Source organism: Belonocnema kinseyi, chromosome 7 (genome assembly GCF_010883055.1).
Source record: "Belonocnema kinseyi isolate 2016_QV_RU_SX_M_011 chromosome 7, B_treatae_v1, whole genome shotgun sequence".
NCBI classification, from domain to species: Eukaryota; Metazoa; Arthropoda; class Insecta; order Hymenoptera; family Cynipidae; genus Belonocnema; species Belonocnema kinseyi.
The window spans coordinates 86,520,959-86,539,086 of record NC_046663.1 but is presented as its reverse complement, the minus strand read 5'-3'; the positions used below and the strand labels follow the sequence as shown (position 1 = coordinate 86,539,086).

At 28.1% G+C, this 18,128-nt stretch overlaps 2 protein-coding genes across 3 annotated transcripts in view; one reads left to right on the top strand and one right to left on the bottom strand.

Annotated features, from left to right (window-relative positions):
* The window catches only part of LOC117175845 (hydroxyacylglutathione hydrolase, mitochondrial-like), a 65,251-nt gene that overhangs the window by 42,260 nt on the left and 4,863 nt on the right, over nucleotides 1-18,128 (top strand). The window contains exons 1-2 of one of the 2 annotated variants that reach the window (XM_033365629.1): nucleotides 13,792-13,963; nucleotides 14,415-14,530. In XM_033365629.1, the coding sequence (XP_033221520.1) occupies nucleotides 13,894-13,963; nucleotides 14,415-14,530 (186 nt within the window). In that variant the 5' untranslated portion in view covers nucleotides 13,792-13,893. Of the gene's footprint in view, nucleotides 1-13,791; nucleotides 13,964-14,414; nucleotides 14,531-18,128 lie in introns of those variants that run through there. The other variant, XM_033365630.1, reaches the window with a different exon arrangement.
* LOC117175844 (ATP-dependent DNA helicase Q1-like) lies at nucleotides 139-13,731 on the bottom strand. The gene is made up of 3 exons (XM_033365627.1): nucleotides 13,542-13,731; nucleotides 10,004-10,895; nucleotides 139-1,382 (listed from the first exon to the last, which is right to left on the bottom strand). The coding sequence occupies exons 1-3, from the start codon at nucleotides 13,594-13,596 to the stop codon at nucleotides 533-535; spliced, it is 1,797 nt and encodes a 598-aa protein (XP_033221518.1). The 5' UTR covers nucleotides 13,597-13,731; the 3' UTR covers nucleotides 139-532.

The following is an 18,128-nucleotide window of genomic DNA, read 5'->3' as shown; positions in this document are numbered from 1 at the left end:
TCTTCCAGTTTTTCAACTTTTGTACTTCTTTAGAACAAATGGATTGCAGCTTTTCTACAACTTTATTTTTTACAATTTCCCTGTCATTTTCTTTGAACGTATTACAAAAATATTTTAAAGAAATCGATGGCGAAATAATTTATTAATCAGCATTGTTTATTCAAATATAAAAAAAATTAAATCTTCTTATAATCAAGTGTTACATTAATTTCAGACTTTTTTAGGCAATAAGATTTTACTAATTTATTTATAGGTATAAAAAATTCCTAGCTGTTGTACAAAATTAGTCTATAACTTGTTCTAAATTTTCTTCATTAATTTACTGAGTGAGAATTTAATTCAGATGTAAAGACCCTCGGCTATAATTATTCTTAAAAGACCTTTTATAAAAAGGGCTTTAATACTCGATCAGTAAAAACCTAACTAATTAGAATAAGAATCGCACACAAATTGAAAGTCGTACAATAAATCAACTGGACAAACCTCATGTCCATTTTCTGCCGTTAAAACAAGAAAAAATCTACTGAACAAATTAACATTTCTCATATTCAAACAAAATCTTGTGATCATTGGCAAGAGCCACTCCCGCTTTTGGTCCCCTTTTAATATAAGAAATCGTCGAATAAGCCGAGAAGTGAAAATCTTCCTGCAAATATCCATTAACCAACAAATGTCCAACGATCGCTTCCCCAGTTTCCCTCGAAAATTTCGGAATCGGAATGCTTGTGACTCTCAAAGCAACAGCGCCTTTGTTAAACCAAGAGTCTAACAATTTCAAGGCAGTGAGTCTCGTCTCACTCTGAACAGCTTTCGTCATTATCGTATAAAGTTGCCGACAGTAAGGCCCCACGTCTATTTCTCTTCTTTCTTTCGGTTTCTTGCAGTGGTCGCACATCTCAGCACAGTCTTTTTTCGTCCAGGTTTCCTCGAAGTGAGTCGCGATCAGACTTCTTCTGCAGGACGATGAATTAAGGCAGAAGGCTAGCATGTTATACAGATTCTGTAAACCCACTTTATCTTGAAAGACCATCGTGCTGAGTTTAAAGACGTCCGACAGCTTGTAGAGAACAATGCAGCTCGATTTCTTGCCATCGCGTCCTGCACGTCCACTCTCTTGGTAATAGCTTTCCATCGACTTGGAGAGGCAGTGGTGAATAACAAATCGAACGTCTGGTTTGTCGATTCCGAGACCAAAGGCTATCGTTGCCACCACTGCTTGGTAAGAACCAGATATCCATTTCGAATAGACCTGGGTTCGAAATTCGGGTTCGAGAACTGCGTGGTAACAACCCACCTTCAATCCTTTGGCTCTTAGGTCTGTTGTTAACTGCTCGGCGTCTTTTATCGTTGTTGTGTAGATTATTCCACTCTTACCCTCAAACCTATAAGTCAAAAAAGCATGAAAAACTGTTAAATCTTACACAAATATTCATTACCGCGGTGGCTACCAGCCCGTGAAAGCAAGAAAACGAAAGAAATTTCTAATGACCTGGATTTTTCGTGCCATTGTACTGAAATGAATACTGGTCCCACAGTCCCTATCGATTAAAATAAAGGGTACTTTTTGTCATGCTCATAAGGCACTTTTTCCGCGCTCACAGGGCAACAAATGCAAGATAAATTCGTAAGATTTCAAAACAATCGAAGTTAATTAAACTTTAAAGAATTCAAGTGAATTGACATAAATTTTCAAAATCAAAAAATGCCACTAATTTCCGTGAAATTAGAGTGAATTTAGATGAATTTAAGGAAAAAGAAAATAATTCGTTGAAGTTCATAAAAATTCAAATTAAATGAAAAAAAAACTTGAAAATGTGAAAAAAATTCATTGAATTTAGTAGCTTTGAAATGAGCTTAGAAAAAACTAAGAAAATACGAAAGAATTTGATGAAATGCCTACGAATTTAAGGTGAGGTTAAAATTTAGGATCAATTGAATAAAAAACTTGTAGAAATTCAAAAAAATCCATTGAATTAAGTAGAATTGAGTAAATTTAGAAGAATTCAAGCGAATTCAAAAAAATGCAAGAGAGTTCCAAAGAATTAAAAAGAATTCATGGTGAATTAGTAAGAATTCAGCGTGAATGGCAAAACATAATTTCGAATCTTTGAAACCCTACTAATTTGTTATAAAGAAAAGTGACCAATGGCTACAAACCAATTCAAGTTAAATTCAAAAGAATTTAAATCAATTGGAAGAGATTTTTTAAATCGAAAAAATTCCTATGCTCATAAAAAAATTTTAAAAAATTTAGAATAATTGAAGGGAAACGAGAAAAATACGTTGAAGTACATAAAAAAGCAAGCTGGATTTAAAAAGGAATTAAGTTAATTGAAAACAATTTAAAAACATGTAAAAATTGATTGAACTGAGGAAATTTGAAATACATTTTAAAAAGTTAAAAGGAAATTCAAAAGAATTTGATGAAATGACAACAAATATTTGAAAATATTTTGCAATCTTTCAAACCCTACGAAATTCTGGACTTCTTGTAAAAAGATTCTTTACAATCCATTGAGGGCATGTGACACTTATCCGATTACTACTTTACCGACAAGTGTGGTGGATCATAACACTTCCAAATGAGATATAAAATTGGAAGTTTAGAAAAATAAAGAAAAGCGAATAAAGAATTTTTATGTACTAATAAATTTTTACAATTACAAAAAAAAAGATTTCGAATTTTTTGTAGTAGTAAAAATTTATTAGTGTAGAAACGGCTTGCACATTCTTTATTATCCAGTAGCACAGTAACACTTCTATTTAAAAAGTCCGCAAAAGTCTTCTGATTATGAATAAAGGACCTTTTTCAATATCCTAGTCATTTTCTGTTCAAGCAATTTTTATTAACAATTTCATTATCTATTGTCAATTTTTTTCTAACATTATATTCGGAAAGCTCATTGCAAAACAAAACTTTTATGTTTCATACTAATTTTCAAGGAGATAACAGTTATCTAGTTGATGCGTTATAAATAATTGAATTTGCACTAAAATTGATCTGCTTGATCGAATAAGGCCACATACATTTTTTCGGCGCGAGCGCAAATGAACCCTGACTGGACAAAAAGAAGAATTCTGAAAATATTTTTTTACTGAATTGAAGCAAATTCCTTACAGTACTGAATTTCCAAAAATTCATGTTCTAAATAAATTGAGAAAAACTACGAAAACTCATCCCGATCAAGATAAACAATATATGTGCACAAAGTGCAGCCAAAAGCACTTTTTGTGGGCAAAAGTCTGTCTACAACCCAATTTTTAATGGATTTTGACGTTTTTTTTATTCATCCTAAGGCTTTCGGGTATATCGAGTTAGTGCGAGAATTTCGATTTGGCTAAATCAAAATTTTTTATTTACTAACGAAATAAACAGTATTGTTATCCTAATTTTTCAGATGTACCTTTTTTGTAAGATCTGCGAATTGACTAAAGAAGAGCCTCACTCAGGGTGATTACTATCTAGCAATAGTTTTCAGTAGGTTAGGGTGAGAAAAAAACTGTTTATAATGTTTTAAACAAATTAATGAACAAAAGCCATTTTTTGTGATTCGCAATGATTAGTTGTTTGAAATTCACAGTTTTTATACAGAATATGAGAGGAATGTATGCCTAATTATGATTATTGAAAAATATCTGCTGCTTGGAAGCATTATTTAAACAATTTGTATAAACAAATACGCAGTTTTTGTATGTCACAATGAATAAGCTCCATTTTTTGCAGAATCGACCAAAAATGCCTTTCCGATGACTCCTGGATGTCATTTTTTTCAAATGAACTACAACTGTTAATTATTTAAATAATATTTATAAACAAATTCACATTTTTAACATTATTCCACGAGTAAGGCCAATTTTTTTTTGCGGAACTCACTAAAAATGAATGGTTAGTAATTGCTTTCAACAATTTTTTATAATTAAATGCACATTTTTACCATTTTTCCAAGAATAGGCTCCATTTTCCTTGCGAAATAAACTGAAAATGTATTTGCAATAACTCTTTGCTATGATACTTTGCCAACGGATAAGAAAAGTTAATTATTTAAATCATTTTTATAAGCAAATGTACATTTCGGTCACTTTTGCAGGAATAGGCTTATTTTTTCTTGGAGTAAGCTAAAAATGCCTTGCCAATGACTCCTTGTTGCCTTCTTTGTCCAATTAACAAGAACTGTTCATTATTTGAACAATATTTATGTAGAAATGTACAGTTTGACCAGTTTTCCATGAAAAGTATCAATTTTCTTTGCGGAATGAACAATAAATATCTTGCCAATTATTCCTTCTTGTCACATTTTTATAATTAGGAAAAAGTGTTGATTGTTTGAAAAATATTTATAAACAAATTTACAGTTTGATTATTTTTCGTTGATAAATTTTTTTGCGAACTGAGCTATAAAAACCAACGTAATTTCATGTATTAATTAAAGTTGTGATGGTTTTTCAGTTATAATGTTAACAAATTATGTGAACTTGTTTATGAATATTGTGTAAAAAATCAACACTTTTTCCTAATTAGAAAAATGTGACAAGAAAAAATAATTGGTAAGATATTTATTGTTGATTTCGCAAAGAAAATTAATGTTTTTCATAGAAAAATGGTCAAACTGTGTATTTATAAATAAATATTGTTTAAATAAAAGAGATTTCTAGTTTACTCCACGAAAAAATAAGCATATTCCTGCAAAAGTCACCAAAATGTACACTTGTTTAAGAAAATTGTTTAAATAATTAACTTTTCTTATTTATTGGTAAAGTATCATAGCAAAAAGTAACTGGAAATACATTTTTAGTTTATTTCGCAAAGAAAATCGAGCCTATTCTTGGAAAAATAGTCACAATATGCATTTACTTATAAAAAAATTGTTTAACATAATATTTTTCATCAATTTTAACAAAATTACAGCTAGGAATCAGTAACGATACATTTTTAGTCGGTTCCGCAAATAAAAAATTGGCCCTATTCGTGGAATAATGTTATACATGTGAATTTGTTTATAAATATTGTTTAAATAATAACCAGTTGTTAATTCTGCAAAAAATGGAGCCTATTCATTGTGACATACGAAAACTGTAATTTTTTATAAAAATTGTTTAAATAATGCTATCAAGCAGCATGTGTTTTTAAATAATCATAATTATGCATAAATTCCTCTCATATTCTATATATAAACTGTGAATTTCAACAAACTTTAATTGCGGATCACAAAAAACGGTTTTTGTTTATTAATTCGTTTAAAACATTATAAACAATTTTTTCTTACTCTAACCTACTGAAAACTGTTTCTAGATAGCAATTACCCTAACCGAGGCTCATATTTAGTCAATTCGCAGACCTGTCAAAAAAAGGTACATCTGAAAAGTTAGGATAAAGATATTGTTTATTTTGTTGTTAAATACAAAATTTTGGTTTCGCCAAATCGCAATTCTCGCACCGATTCTATATACCAGAAAGCCTTACGGTACATTAAAAAAAACGTCAAAATCCATTGAAAATCAGATTGTAGACAGACTTTTGTCCACAAAAAGTACTTTTGGCTACACTGTGCGGCAGCTCAATTGACATATTTGCGGCTAGATATCTCTACACCTATTGGATCGAAAAATAAAAAAATAAAATTTAATCATTTTTCAGGACACTTTCTCCACGTATAAATAAAAAATCTCCCGACGGAGCCAAAATTCTTGTCAATATTTAACTGTTTTCGATTATTTTAGCTATTTATCTGTGGTAACTTTCCGAATAATCTTTCTCACTGTCACCATTCTGAGAAAAATTGTTCTTTTGTTAATAACAATTATTATCAACAAAAACCTAGGTTACTAAAACCTGCTCCTTTTATTAGCGTTTCATAATTTAAAAAAAATTAAAATGAAGAAATTAAAGATTAACAAAAAAATCGAAAGTCTTAAATATTAAACTTGCAGTTTCCACAGACCAATGTTTATTTTGCATTTAATTTTTTATAAAACTGTAATTAACAAATAGTTTGAATTAAAAGCAAATTTAATATAGATGAAGATTTTTGTTTAAGCTTCATTAAAAAGACATGAATGAAAAGAGCAGGTTTTTTTAACCTAGGTTTTTGCTTCTAATAATTGCTATTAAAAAAAGATCGATTTTTCAGAGTGATGACAGAAAGATTATTCGGAAACTGCAAGAGAATTAACTAAAAAAAAATCGAAAATCGTAATTGTGAAATTTCAGCTAGCAAAGACCAACAATAAATATTGTTTCTAACAAAAAACCCATTGAGATTTTTGCAATGCTATCGAATCACGATTTTGAAAAAGCCCTCTTCATATTCATAATCAGGAGACTTTCGGACTTTTTGAAGCAAAGATACTGAGCTATACTATTATTTCGTACAAAAGTGTTACTGACTATTGGATTATTAGTTCCTTTTCTATATTTTCCTAAACTTTCAGATTGATAATTTTAGGGAAGACATCAGTAATTCTGAATTAAAAAAAAATTCTAAAGAAATTATAATAGTTCTGACTTTGAACAGAAAATTAAAAAAATAAATATAATTTTGAGTTGAAGGGAATTTTCTAAAAAAATTAGAATTCGAAGTCATAGCTGGATTTAATGACTTTAGAAGAGAAGTATAATGAAATGTAATTCTGGCTTAAAGCACTACATTTTTAAAGACAAAAAATCATTTTGAGTTGGAACAGGACATTTTTCGAAGCAATTATATATAATTCTGAATTGGAGTAGAGAATTTTTAAACAAAATTATAGCTCAGATCTGGAAGAATGAATTTTTCAAATAATTATTATTCTTACTTAGAATAGGAAATTTTCGAACAAAATTAAAAACATTTCTCAAAAAGGGGCCTGATCACTAAAATATCAGTTTTGAACAAAATTAAGGAAAAATCAACTAAAAAAATCATATTAAAAACATGCTTGTTTGCTTCGTAGATCTCGCATTGAAACATCCGGTTAGGTAGTTTTAAAAAAACATAAGAAAGTTTATTAAATTTTGTGTCGATTGAGTCCTACTTGAAATATTTTGGATGAATGGGGGCCAAGATAACATGTAAGAAAGTCAATTTTTTACTTGCCTTTATTTCTGCATTTTATTTTAATTTTCCTGAATCATTTTTGGTAATAAGAATGTTGAATTTAAAACGGTACATCAAAATTTGAAAAATACAGAAAAATTTCAACCTTATTTTAACCTTTTTCATTATCGACATTTATTGAAATCATTTGTTTTTCATGATCCGTTTTTGAAAATGAAACAACAGTTTATGATTTAGCTTATATTCTTCTTTACTGATGGATTTTCTGATTCATTTTATTTTTTAATTTGATAAAATTATTGTCCTTTCGCGTGGTTGAACTTATTTTCAGTATTCAGCTTAGATTTAAACAGTTTTTTAAATTGTATTTTAGATGTTGAGCTCTGATATCAGCGGACATTTTAAAAATTAGGTAGATCTCGTTCTGATAATACTGTGTTACAATAAAAAAACAATGCAATGTACTTTTCACGAGACATAATAGACATTGGAGGTCTCCTCATAGAGGAACTAAAAAAAGTGTCATATGCGAAATTTCTCATTTGAGTTTTTTCTTTTTTTTTTGTTTGAAAGTAGAAAACAAATTTTTCTAATCATAGATTGTTAATTTGATCACGACGAAAAATCTCAAGGGTACAATCGAAAATATTTCGAAGGTTCTGATTATTTTTCTTGATTTTTCCAACATGAAGAAAAAGTTAATCAAATTTAGTCAAATTTCAACGGATTCTAATAAAAGAGCCATTACACGTGGAATTGAACGCACTTTAAATACATTAACAGCAAAAATGAAAGAATTTCACAAAATGGCAGTAAATTGTTGTTAAAGTTGAAAAAATCGGGAAAAACTGAGAAACTTCTGAATACTTTCGGTGTAGTTCCGTGATTTTTTTACTGATAAATTGAACAGTCTGTGGTTGGAAAGTTGTATATTTGTACTCACAAACGAAAACAAAATTGGAAATCGAATGCAAAATGTGCTGTTGACTATAAAATAAAATTTTCGACGTGTATAAGAAATTTTGTAAGTGGCAACTTTTTTTAGTTCCACTAGACCAGGGGTCTCCAAAGTTAGATCCTGTACCTACTAGCGATCCCAGGCCAATAGGTCGGATCTACTCAGTTTTGACCCAGAACTGTCGTGTTCTTGAGTTTCTATTACCTATTAAAAACATAATCAATTTTAAAATCCATAATAACACATGCTTCAATATTAAAAGTTTAAAAAATTGTTAAATGGACTTAAATAATTGATTATATTATTATATCTAACAGATACAAAAAATTAATAAATTACCATTTTTACGATCTGTTAATACAAATGCAAAGAGTTTTTTCCTCTTCAGTTGCGAGAGCTTTTTTCAAAAAATTTCTATAAAAAATTAAAAATTAGATTTTATTTAAATAGTTTTTTCAAATAAATTAATTTTAAAGGTTTATAATTTTTAAAGTTAACATTTTGAAAGAGGTAAAAATTATGAAAACTTTATTTTCCATCTTAGACAAACTTTTGGCATCAATTAAATTTTTTTGTTTGAATGTAATAAAAATGTAAAATTCTACAATTTAAGCAGTTTTGACTTTGAAACATTCAATGTACTTTAAAGCAGTATTAAATTAAAAATTATTTTTATTTAAAAGCGTTGATACAATTTCAATTCCTTTGAATTTTAAGTAATTAATTTTGATTTCAAAAAAACAACTCTTAAATTTTTAATGCCTTGAATTTATTTTTCATCCCTTATTTTTATTATTGTTAGTATTTTTTATTATTCAGTATTATTAATTTCAAAAATGTTTATTTGTGAACAATTATCCACAATTGTTTAGTTCAAATAGTTAAAATAATATACTTTGTATTTCAAGCTCTGTCAAGTTATACCAGAAAAAAGCGTTCTCCGAGCCCTTCCAACTTGGATTTTTTACATTCTCATTCATGAGAGTTTTTCGATCTTTGGTTTTTAACGGATCTTTACGTTTCGGCACCCACAGAATCCGAATGTTGTAGCCACACTAACTTTTGAAGGATTTGTCCAATCAAGCCAGCCTTTGATAAACTTCTTAAGGTTCTACTAGATGTAAAATATATGTTTTACGAAACTATTATCATGATATTTTTTAATTAGACAAAAGTTCTAAAAGTTGAATTATTTTCAAAAATATGCAATTTTGATTTTTTAAGCGATCCATAAGTGTCAAACGTTATTTTTATAGTAGATTTGAACAAGATTTACAAATTATGTTGATGAAGTTTTTCAAGGGGACATGAATTATCGTGCGCGAAGCGCGAGTTTCGTAATGAGAATGTAATCGTCAAAACCGTAGGTGCTTTGAGAACCTTCTTTAAAATCAAATCGAAAAAAATTCAGTTACAAATTATGGCTGTAATTCCTCAGAAGTCTAAATTACAGATTCGATTTAAGGTATAGTATTTACAATATTTGAAAAGATTTAGTTAAAGTGGACGCATTAAACGTACGAAAACTAACGCGAAGCGCGACAGCGTACCCGCGCACTCCAGGCGCGCTCAAACTTGACGCGAAGCGCCGCGCGCAACGGGAATCTGCCCGCGCAGCGAGCATATTTTTTCAAAGGACTCATACATTTCCTCTCAGTTTCCCGTCGAAAAAATTAGTAGATCTTAAAAAAAGCCGAGACCCCTGCACTAGACCATTATGCTTTGTAATCAATTTGATGATTAATCAGACATTATTAATATACTTTTTCTGTCAGAATTTAGTAGAGGACGTCTAATAGGCCCTTTTAGCGTATTTAATTTCATTTTGACCAAACAACTACTTAGACGCCCTGTTGATAAACCGCTTCAATTATAATACCGAATTAAGACATAAAAATGTCAGAAAGAAGTTTCATTGCCAAAATGGAAAATGCATAATTGAACAAAAGAATACCAGAAATTTAAAATCATCCACCTCGTAGATAATCTGACTATAGAAAAATAATCGAACCTGTTCTTCAATAAATTCTCGATCATCGCAAGGCACGTGTCCTTATCCGCAGGCTTCCTTCTAACTTCGTAGAACAAATTCGGTCTGTTAAAAGGTGCCCTCAAAACAAGACAGCCTTGAATCTCCAGCATCTTCTGAACATCGACAATAATTTTTGCAGGTGCAGTAGCTGTTAGTCCAAGAATTGGAACTCCGGGAAACATAGACTTGAGAATTCCAAGGAATTTGTAATCCGGCCTGAAATCATGACCCCATTGACTACAACAATGAACTTCATCAATTGCAAAACGATCAAGTCGTCTCATTTCGTGGGCCTTTTGCAATTTGCTCATGAATCGATTGGACTTGGCCATGTATTCAGGTGTCACATAGATCAACTTAAGCCCCGATTTACTGTCGACGAGGGAAGTCATGATTGTTTTCACGTTTTCTTTTCCTGCCTTTGAACTCAGCATCATCGCTTTTACGTTGTTTTTATGCAAACCGTGAAGCTGATCTTCCATCAGAGCTACCAGGGGCGAAACGACGATTGTTATTCCTTTACCAATAACGGCTGGAAGCTGATAACATAAGCTTTTGCCACCTCCAGTTGGCATGACTAGAAGGACGTCCTCACCAGACATGGTGGCGTTAATCGTTGGGAGTTGTAAGGGTCTCATGTCTTTGATGTTGAAGACCTCCGTGAGAGCTTTTCTTAGATTCTTGGACCAGGAAAAGTTCTCGGTATCCCAGTTTTTCCTGGAGAGGGTAAGGCTCTTTTTTAAAAGAGCATTGTCTCGTATTTTTTCTTTCCTTTGGATCAGGATCTGTTTTTGGTCTGCGAGTTTCTGTTGTTCTCTTTCGATCTGTCGCAGCTCAAAGTCAATTGCTGCTATCTCTTCTTCCTCCGTAGCTGAAAACAAAATGTGTTTTCAAGTTATTTCTTCCCTGTTTAAAACTCGAATCAGACTTTCTCAGAATGGAAACTATTGTGTACCATTTCAATATGTAAAATGTAGAATTTTAAAATGGTATGGTATAGGATTCTTATTTTGTGAATAGGATTTTCCTAGATTTATTGTGTTACAAATAGTTGCCGTTTCTCACTTAGGTTTTATATTTTTATTCATATGCTTGAAGTTCTTCTGAATGTTCATATTAATGCAATTTTTTATTGACTGCTTTGTGAACTATAAATAACTCTAAAATGTTGGATGTTTTACATTGCAAATAATATATTATAAAATAAACTTATAATAATACATACACAAAATGTATATCGTACAGAAAAGAATTATTTATTGCCAAACTTACCATCAAACTCAGACGAAGTTGATAAATAATAAGATGTACTAAAGTTATCTCAACTTCAAAAACGAACATTGTTAAAAATTATTTATAAAATCAAGAAAAACATTCCCATTATTCACTGTAACTAATTTTGGAAATTAACTGAAGCCGAATCTCAGAAAAAATTTCAGGCTACAATAATATAAAAAATAAATTAATAAGAATAAATAATAAGATAAATTTAATAAGAATTATTCAAAATGAGATGTTTTTTATTTCTCTTTAGGTAAAAGTTGCAATTCCTATTTAAACCTAATGATGTAGTGTTAATTGTATTCCTTCAATCTACAAATCTCTTTGGTACGTATTTATTTAACAAAAATGTGCATATGGATTACACAAGTGTTATTTTTATAAGCAATATTTTTCTTAAATAGAATTTTTTAAATAAAAAACGTACCGGAGAGATTTGTAGCGAATACTTTAAGGAATAATATGAGCTAATTATGAATTGCAACTTTTAAGAAAAAGCAAAAATATAAAACTCTAAATAAAAATTGTTAAATAAACAATTTATTTATATCAAAATTAATTTTTTTCTTTTAAATATGTAGAAAGCTTTTAGAATTTTCGGGAAAAATGAGTCAGGATGAAGTAATTTTGTCGACTTTTTAAGAATAGTGACAAAGTAGTGCAATTTCAATACTTTCTTAAAAGGTTGATCAAATATAATATAATAAATATTTTTTAATGTCCCTGGGATAATTTTAGCTTGAATGGTATAACATGTTTAAAATTTAAACAAAAATGTTGGAAAAATAAAAAAAAAATGTCTGCATAGTTCAATTTTCAACAAAAAACATAAATTTTCTGCAAGAAGATTAATTTTCTAACAGAAAAGAAGATTTTTTAACCAAATATATCAATTTTAAACCATATAGTTGAATTTTCGACCAAGAAGATTAACCTTTGATCGAAAAAGACAAATATTCAACAAATTACATACATTTTCAACTAAATAATTTGAACAGCGAATATTATTAGTCCGAATTTTATTTGATTCATTTTTAGTTTATATTTTTTTCGCTTCTAATTAATTTTAACTAAATAGATTAAACTTTAAACTAAAAATATCAGTTTTTAACCAAAATTGCATTATAGTTAGATTTTCGTTAAAGATTACTTTTCAATGAAGAAAAAAACGAATATTCAACAAAACTGTTTAATTTTGTACCGAATAGTTGAATTTTCTACCAAACTGTTGAACTTTCAAGCCAAAAAGACGAAATTTCTACAACTAAATAAAATTAATTTTTAACCAAAGATAAAAAACGAATTATCAACTAAAATTGTGAATCTTCAACCAAAAAAATTAATCTTCAAGAAACGAATTGAACCTAAAACCAAGGAACTCAAACTTCCGCCTAAAAATATTAATTTTCAACGGAAAATTTAATTATTCATATTTCAATAAAAAAATGTTTATCTGAAGATTTATTTTCGATCGAAAAGGACAAATCTGCAACAAATTACAAAAATTTCCAACCAAATAGTTGAATTTTTATTACAATAAATTAAATTTTAACCAAACATTTAATTTTAAACCTAAAACGGAATTTTTAACCAAATTTGAACAAAAAAACATAAACGTTCAGAAAGAATGAAAATCGCAATAAAATATTGTTGAATTTTTAAACCAAAAAGATGAATTTTTAACAAAACAGTTGAATATTCAATCAAGAAGTATATTTTTTAAGCAAATTGTTCATTTTCCAACAAAATAATTCAATTTTAAACCAAATAATAAATTTTTTAGCTCAAAAAAATAAATTTCAATCCAAAAGTTTAATAGTAAAATTTCCAAACTAAAGTATAATGGACTTCCAACCAAAAATAGTTAAATTTTTTCATTAGGTTCTATTAATTCAATTCAGATTGATGTGGAGAATTAAGAAAAAAAAGTGAACATAGACAACCCTGTAAATCACGCGATAAATAAAGAGGAATTTTTATAATTTGTGCACTAAAGAATAACATTTTAAATAAAAATCTAGGCTCATTTTTAATACTTAAAAAATGTCCACTTAAAAAACTGGAGACTTCAAGGCAAAGAACAATTTAAAATAGATAATAGAGTTTAATTGTTAACAAATACTTAAAATGATACTGATTAAAATAATACAACGAAATTTTGTTTCAATAAACAATTATTTCAAATGTTATATGGAATATTTTTAGGTTAATTTCCATAGAAAAATTATATACTTACGTATGTAATCTTCGCCATCAACAATTAAGCAATCGTTCGAAGAACTAGCCGACATTTTCTTAATATTAATATTCAGGGAATAGTCCCTGAAGATCAGAAATATTCATAAAATCATACAAACAAATCGAGAAAACAGAGCAAAGAAATTAAAACAAAAAACTCCGCACCGGCGGTCAACATGATATAAATTATAACCTCAAAAACATTGAATTGTCGTCTGCTAGAATCAGCTGATGGTATTTTTCTACTTTTTCTATGTACAATTGCATGTGTAATCAAAGTCTGATTAAAGGCACGTATAATCCGTTTTTCAAAATTAACAACTTCAGATTTTTCAAGGATTTTTTATAGCATGTTCAAAGCGGTCTTTAATAAATGTCCTACCTGGCTTGAAAATACGGTTACGTCTGCGTACTTCAGGGGTATATATGTATATAATAATATTATTAGTTGCATTCATTTTGCTTTGCGAAAAAGTAAACAGCTAATAAGAATTAGCACATATATTGATTGTGTTTCCATTTTTTCTTTTTGAGGAATTGCGCACTTTTGTTGGTTTGTTTTCATATAAAAACTTTATATTTTTCGCTCGTTGCTTCTATTATTGCTTTTCGTATATATATTTTTTATTAGGTATAAGTATTAGAATTATCCCAAGTTCAAATAACATATTTATTGATAAAGTAAATCTGACAATTTGGGAATAGTTTTAAATTCATTGAACTTGCAGGAATTTTTAGGTTAAAAATGTGAAATTTGTTGTGTAAATTAGCTACCTTATTTTTTAATTAATAACGTTGTGTATTTAAAATTTATAATAAAGATCAATTTATTTGTGAATCAAAAAAAATTAAAATCAACGTCTTTTTTCAGCAAGAAGTATTACAGCAAACGGATTTTTTGGTATCCACAGTGTGCCTAAATTCATAAAAGAAAAGGACATGAAGATTCAAATCCTTCCAGCCCTAGAGGATAATTATATGTACCTCGTAAGTATATACATTTTTTGTTACGTCTCAATCAGTGTTTGATTGACACGTTACCAGTGAAAAGAAATAACGCGCTGACGCTACTGTTGACATTTTTGGTTCGGAATTTACCTCGTTTGGTGAAAAATTCTACTATTTGATTGAAAATGTAATTATTTGATTAGAAATGCAATTATTTTGTGAAAAAATCATATTTTTGGTCTAAAATTACACAACGCTTTGTTCAAAGTTGAACTGATTGGTTAAAAATTCATTTTTTGTTGTTCAAAGTTCATCTGTTCTGAGGAAAATTTAATTATCACACTTTTATCAAATTAATCTTCGTAATGAAGCAATCACTTTTTGGGTTATTAATGGTTAAAATCGTTTGTTGAAAATTTATTTTTGTAAGATTTACGATTTTAGTTAAAAATTCATCTGTCTGGTTGAAAATGTAAATAATTTGTTACAAATTTATTTTTTTTTGAGTGAGAATACATTTTGTAACTAAAAATTTAACTATTCCATTTTGGTTGAAAATTTATATTTTTAATAAAACGTTTATCTTTTCTTTAGTTGAAAAATCAAATATTTGGCTGAAAATGTAATTATTTTATTGAAAATAAAACTATTTTGTTAAAAGTAATTTTTTTGTGAAAAATTAAACTACATGGTTCAAAGTTGAACTGATTTGTTAATTGTTATATAATAATTGTTTGTTTTTTGTGAAAAATTTCTATAATAAACTTTTAGAAAATTAATCTTCTTGGTTGCACAATCATCTTTTGGTTATTAAATGTTGAACTCTTGTTGAATTTTTTTAAGATTGGTGATTTTAGTTGAAAATTCATCTGTTTGGTTGAAAATTTAACTATTTTATTGAAAATTCCTTTTTTTGTTTGAGAATAAACTTTTCAACTAAAAATGTAACTATTCCATTTTGGTTTAAAATTGAAATTTTGTGATATATTATATATTATATTATGTGTTAGATACATACATATATTTTATTATGAAATTTTAATATTAAACTTTTAGAAAATTAATCTTCTTGGTTGCACAATCATCTTAGGTTATTAAATTTTGAACTCTTGTTCAATGTTTTTAAGGTTGGTGATTTTCGTTAAAAATACACCTTTTTGGTTGAAAAATCAATTGCTGGGTTGAAAATTGAACCGGTTTGTAGAAAATTAGTTTTTGCTCGAATATTCAACAATTTGGTAGAAAATCAACTTTATATTAAAAAATCATATGTTGACATCTTTTGTTAAAAAGTCGTCCTTTTTGTTCAAACATTAATTTTCTTGCTGGAGAATTCTTCTTTTCTTTTTGGTTGAAAATTAAACTTTTTTGCCAGAAATTCATAACTTACGGTTGAAAATTCACTGCTTGGCAGAAGGTTGATATGTTGTGTCAGAAATTCATTTTTTTTAAGATTCACCTTATAGGTTGAAAAGTTGACTTTGTTGTTACAAATTTCTTTGGTCTGAATATTCAACTATTACATTTTGGTTAAAAATTTACCTTTTATAAATTGAAAATTCAACTATTTGATAGAAAATTCATATATTTTGTTAATCTGGTTTGTTGAAAAGTTATCTCTTTTGGTTGAGGATTCAGCTATTACTGTAAAAACTCGTATTTTTTTATTGATCTCAACTGGTTTAAAATTCTTTTTTTTTTATTGAAAATTAATTTTTAAAACTTAACACTTGACTATTCGATTTTTGGATAAAAAAATATTTTTGAGTTTAAAATTCAACTATTTGCTTTAAAATTCATCTTTCTAGGTTTAAAATTAATTTTTGTTGAAAATTCCACTTTTTGGGTTGAAAATTAACTCAACTTTTTTATAAGAAATTTGTGTCTTTGCCGACAAAATTCAAATGTTTTCTGTTGAATTTTAATCTTTTTGTTTGAAAATTCGACCATTTGTTTGAATATGCATCTTTGTAGGTTGGCAATTGAACTATTTTTATAAAGTCATATTTTTTCATTGTAAAAAAAAAATTCATCTTGTTGAGTTGAAAATTTAACAATTTGGTTTAAAGTTCAACCATTTTGTTGAAAATTCTTTTTTGTTTGCTTCAATGTTCTACTGTTTGATTGTTCATGTAACTATTTGGTTAAAGATGAATTTATTTGTTGTTGAAAATTTATTTTTTTGGGTTAAAAATCCATATCCTTAGGCAGAAAATCTTTTTTTTTTTAATTTGAACGATTTTTTGGAAATTTAATATATTTCATCTTGAGGATTTCAATTTTTTCATGTTGAATTCAATATGGTATTTAGATTAATTTCATTTAAAAGAATTAATTCCCCCATTTTTTATGTTTTCAGAGAATTCTGGGTTACATTACTTATAGTGGGGGGGGGGGGGCTGCTTTTATTTAATTAAACATTGAAAGCTAAACAATTTGAAACTGAATTGTTTGAAATAGAAAGACTTGAGCGGTAAAAATTTTGAAAATGTCACATTGAACGCTACAATTTTAATTGTTGAAATTTAAAAATTTTTTATTTATAAGTGAAAGTGCTGAAGTTAAATGCATAAATACAATTGAACAACTATTAATTTGAAACGACTTAAAATAAATATAATTTTACTTATAATTTAAAAAGTGTTCAGTTTAAAGATTTTTTAATTTTTCTAATGGAAAATAATTTACAATCAATTTATAAAAAATGTATAGATATTTATGATTTAAATTTTTTATTTCGCGTTTGAATAAAAAAATTTTTAAATAAAAATATGTTAAGGTTCTAATTATAAGATTAAAATTCAAAAGAGTTCAACTTGAGTCCTTCAGTTTTGATAAATTTAAACAACAAAATTTTCAGCCTTAGAGTTCAAATATTTAAGTTTAAATGATCGTAAAAAGTCTAAACAAGCCTAGAAAGGGCCGAGAATTTTTTCCTCGACTAAAACAACCACTCTGATTATAGAAAACGTCAAGAAATTACAAAATTTCAATGATTCCGTAAGATTTCCAAATTTTTCAAATTTCAAGAAAATTTACAATATTTGAGAGAATCAAATGGTTTCAAAAGAAATTAAAAGATTCTAAATGATTAGAGTACTTTGAAGGATTTCAACGAACCTCATATGATTTTATGGATTTTACGGTATTTCAGAGTGTTTTGAAGATTTCATCAATTTTGAAGCAATTTTGAAAGAACGGGATTTTATATAATTATATATATTCTATATTTAAAGGATTTTATTCGATTTTTGTGGGATTACTGGGGATTTCAAAAGGTTTATTAGAAGTTATAAATTTGAGAGGATTTAAAAGTGTTAAGAGTATTTAAAAAATGCCAAGAAATTTAACGCGATTTAAAAATTGTTAAAGGGTTTCAAAGAATTTCGTAAGAGTTCAGAAAATTGCAGGAATTATAAAGACGTATCTAGGATATTAGTGGTATTGAAAAGGTTTCAAGGGATTCCAACGGATTTTCAGGGGTCTTTAGGGAATGCAGGAAATTGAATGAAATTTGAAAAAACTTTTAGGGATTTCAGAAATTTCAAAAGAAATTATGGAACTTAGAGGATGTAAAAAGATTTGCAAAGCTTTTAGGGTATATCTTATAAGATTCGGAAACATTTCACGAGATTTT